Below are 4,364 nucleotides of genomic sequence, written 5' to 3'. Positions count from 1 at the left end.
TCGATGAAAGTGCATTTGAAGATGGCCACTTTGCAATGGTGCTCTTACAAACCTGATCATCATCATGGTGGTCATTAAAACAAACAACAATATAATAAATAAATGAAAATAAAAAATAAGTATGACCCTTTGAAACATCATGTCAACAAGTCAAATAATTAGGTAATCATGTTATTATAACATATATGTTTATATATATATATATATATATATATATATATATAGTTATATATTTATATAACTATGTGCCCGTGAGTGTGTTTCTGTGTGTGCATGCATGTTTGTATTTTCACGGTTAGAATAATTTATACAATTGAACACTTCTATATTTAACCACCAAACAACGAATTCAATGATTCCAAAGGATCCAGACATGAATCATCAGACATCATCAACATCATCATCTTCTTCAACATCATCTTCATCATTTTCAACATCAACACCATCATCTTTCTCAACATCATCTTCACCCAGCCCTTCTTCACAACATCATCCAGTAAACTTCCAATGTAAATGTATAAACATTTTCAACCGGTGCATCAGCAAAGACTAAAAAACTAACGATCGAGCAAAAAAACGAACAGACGAACACGCAAACAAACATGCAAACAAAAAAAAACCAAATACACGCACGCACACACAAAAACACAACAACACTCAAAACATTGGACCTTTAATGTAATGTGATGTCAGAAGCAGACTGTAACACGAAGCACATAATTCATCAACGTTACATTAAATTTTTCTTTCAGTTTGCGCAACTGAAAACTGACTGAACGAACGAACACGCGATCCTCCAAGGAGCAACAGCCATGCATGTTTTGTTTTTGTTCAAATAATCAACAATCTATTAAGTCAGACATGTTCACAGGAAAAATCATTTATTTCATCATCATACAGACTGACTGAATAATGTTACAACAAATATGCATAAGCACCCATAATTTAAATAAATTCAGTCTTTGTATTCAATGATTTTTTTTTGATTATAATATAGCTATTATTAAATTAAATAAAGTAAAAAAGTAGGCATAAACTGGTTTTTTGTATTATGAAAAGTTGAATTTCGAAAATTATCCAAACGAAAAAATTTAAACACCAAAACTGGAATGAAACTAACCAACCAGTATATCATTTTTCTTCACATTTGAAAATTCAAAATTTAATTTTCAACACAAATATTTAAATTCACCAAGAGAACCATGTAAGATGTCGTTGTCGATGGTTCGTTGCATGTTCCAAGCCATCATAACATCAGTGTCGTTTTAAATCGCTCGTGTGTTGAAGACTTATGAATTTTAAACTATGGCACGCCACACCAAAACCTACAACAATGCCGAAATAAAAACAACCTTCAAACCGAACAAAATTAAATCTACCACCCAACTGTTTCAATGAGTTCACGAAGAATTTCATCTCAAAATATTTTAACAAACCTCACTTCTTAACTACGGTAACATTACAAGAACATTTGTGATGACACAGCCAGAAATATTTTGCAGAATTACAAATCACAAGTGTGCGCTTGTAATTATTTTAAAAATTATTTTATTAATTATTTATTCACAAAGTTAACACAGATATATGATAATTTGTTGCAAGTAGGCTTGCATAACTGATGACGCGGACGTATATCTTAGCAAATACACACAAAACGGACAGACAACACGCATGCCAATAAGGAAATAAAAACATTACACATCAGTTAGGTTGAATGTATTTGTATAAATAAGTTGTTGTTGAGTATTCGCTGCGTGACCTCAATCTGTGCGGCGTCAGACACTTGTTAAGTTTGGCGCGTGTTGCACGGTGTAAAAAACATCTCCTCTCTCTTCTGCTGTTCGTTAATTTCATTAGTTGTTTGTTGTTTTGTTGTTTCGTTGGTTTGTTGTTTTGTTGTTCTTACTGTTGAATGTGGTGTTTGTTGTGGACACCTGTTAATGCTGTTGACGATGACACTTACATTTCGTTTTTGTGGGTCTTTGAAGACTTTTCAAAATTTTTAAAGTTATAAAATGTCAAACGGAGAACTGGGACATCAGTTGTTTTTCTTTCTTCATTCAATTGGATTCAACCGAACTGACCTCGATCCATCACATCTACCTTTGAAATATTCTGAAAATAGTTTGTTGTTTTTCATATTATTCATTTGTTGTTAATATTTTATAAAGAAATTATTGTTTAAAATTTTTAATACACAACAGACCATAAAATAATGATGAAATTAAGAACTGCAGTGAATGTTCAAAAATATAATTGCTTAAAATTTGTTTAATCTGCTTGTGTATGTTCAAAATAAAGAAAACATTTTGTAACTATTGCAGTTTAAAATAATTCATGAATTAATTGAAAGTTTGCGTCAATTAACCGGCCAGACAATGCAAATTTTGCGAAGAGAAGATTGAGCAACAAGTTCAACCGAACGCAACCTCGAACACACGCACGTTCGCTTCCATTCAGCGCAGCAGAAAAACGAAACACGCCGAACCCTGTTAGAGTTGTTTTATTGCGTTTATGCAAACAAACTTAACCGCATACAAACACATTCATTATTTTTAATGTGGATGTTGCAGGCATCAGTGTGGATGTTGCAGGCATCAGTGTGGATGTTGCAGGCACCAATGTGGATGTTGCAGGCATCAGTGAATATGTTGCAGGCACCAATGTGGATGCTGCAGGCATCAGTGTGGATGTTGCAGGCATCAGTGTAGATGTTGCAGGCATCAGTGTGGATGTTGCAGGCATCAGTGTGGATGTTGCATGCACCAATGTGGATGTTGCAGGCATCAGTGTGTATGTTGCAGGCATCAGTGTGTATGTTGCAGGCACCAATATGGATGTTGCAGGCATCAGTGTGTATGTTGCAGGCACCAATGTGGATTTTGCAGGCATCAGTGTGGATGTTGCAGGCACCAATGTGGATGTTGCAGGCATCAGTGTGTATGTTGCAGGCACCAATGTGGATGTTGCAGGCATCAGTGTGGATGTTGCAGGCATCAGTGTGGATGTTGCAGGCATCAGTGTGGATGTTGCAGGCATCAGTGTGGATGTTGCAGGCATCAGTGTGGATGTTGCATGCATCAGTGTGAATGTTGCATGCATTAATGCTGAATTAACGATGTCAGCTTTGAACATTTTAGAAACAATAATTTTTACTTGAAACACACGAATGCTTCAGTTTTTAGATGTAACTCTTTTTTAAAAATATGTTTTGAACATTTTGCATTAGAACTTAGGTACAGCTTCTAAAATTTTTTTTGGTGTTGGATAAGAATGGCACATTTGATTGTTATCAACTTTATGTAAAAGCTCATTTATTTGTGAAACAAATAAATTGGCACTAGTCTGTGTAGCTCGTAAAGCAAATTTTCAAAGAGATAAAACGTAATTCCTGCTATGTCCTTCAACACAAACCTTGGGTTGGATTTTGTAAACCTCCACAGAAAATATTTATTTTTTAAAATGTAGTTTAGCCTTAAACAATTTGAAACAACTAATTAAAAGTTTTTATTCAAATTAATATATCTGAAAGTGTTTTCATACAAATTACGCATCACCAAGAAAACAATAAAAAGTGACCACATGTAGAATATTGACGACACTCTGCTGTTTTTCGTGCTCAAAATTCGTTATCACGCATTAGAGTAGTTTAATGAAGAATTCAGACTTAGGAACGAAAATAATAATTTAATTTTTTATAAATAGAAACCTCTCTCCACGAGACAACCACACGAAAACGTAGCGCGTCGTCACACACCACCGCATTATTCCACACAACAACAAACAGCCGGCAGTAGTTGGCGATGCAGTCTTCAAAATTATGACATCGCAAAATGCAAAGCATGAAAAAGAACTGGTAGGTAGGAGGTATTTAATAAGCGGAAGAACAAACTGCATCAAAACGCGATCCATCAAAGTGCTGTAAAATCTTATCTTTCCAGCTATGCTCGCTAATATCGTTTAAGTGTATGTGAGCGTAAGTGCGTTTGTGACAATCTCAATCGGATGCATCCTTTTACAAAGGAACGGTGCAGTCTTTGCAAAAGTTGAAGCCACTCATTCTCATTCAAACAAAACTTCGGTTGGAATAAAAGAACGAATGGCGTCCAAATGCTTCTTTGTATTTATTTCGTTTTGAAAATTGCCCGCAACGCTGTTGTAAAATGATTCATTTTTGACCGATAAATTGTAGCTGTCCTAAGAAGAGCCATCAGGTTGAAAGAAATTGTGATTAATGGTCGTTGAAATCAATGGCCCTCGAGTTATATTTGAAAATTATGCTGTCAAAAAATATACTTATTTTATTAAAATTTTGTTGATATACATCACAAATCAGCCAAGAAGCAAAACCTCTCTTTATCTAT

General features: G+C 34.6%; 1 protein-coding gene across 1 annotated transcript; it reads left to right on the top strand.

The window, feature by feature from the left end:
* Positions 1 to 2,015: 2,015 nt before the first annotated feature.
* On the top strand, positions 2,016 to 3,925 carry HELRODRAFT_164002 (hypothetical protein; the record flags this gene model as incomplete). Its single annotated transcript, XM_009029067.1, has 3 exons — positions 2,016 to 2,124; positions 2,376 to 2,491; positions 3,788 to 3,925. 3 exons carry the CDS (start codon positions 2,016 to 2,018, stop codon positions 3,923 to 3,925), a joined length of 363 nt encoding a protein of 120 aa, XP_009027315.1.
* Between the last annotated feature and the right edge of the window lie 439 nt (positions 3,926 to 4,364).

Source organism: Helobdella robusta, assembly GCF_000326865.2.
Source record: "Helobdella robusta unplaced genomic scaffold HELROscaffold_6, whole genome shotgun sequence".
Taxonomy (NCBI): Eukaryota; Metazoa; Annelida; class Clitellata; order Rhynchobdellida; family Glossiphoniidae; genus Helobdella; species Helobdella robusta.
Note: the sequence above shows the minus strand (reverse complement) of the source record. Positions and strands in the feature narration are given on the sequence as shown.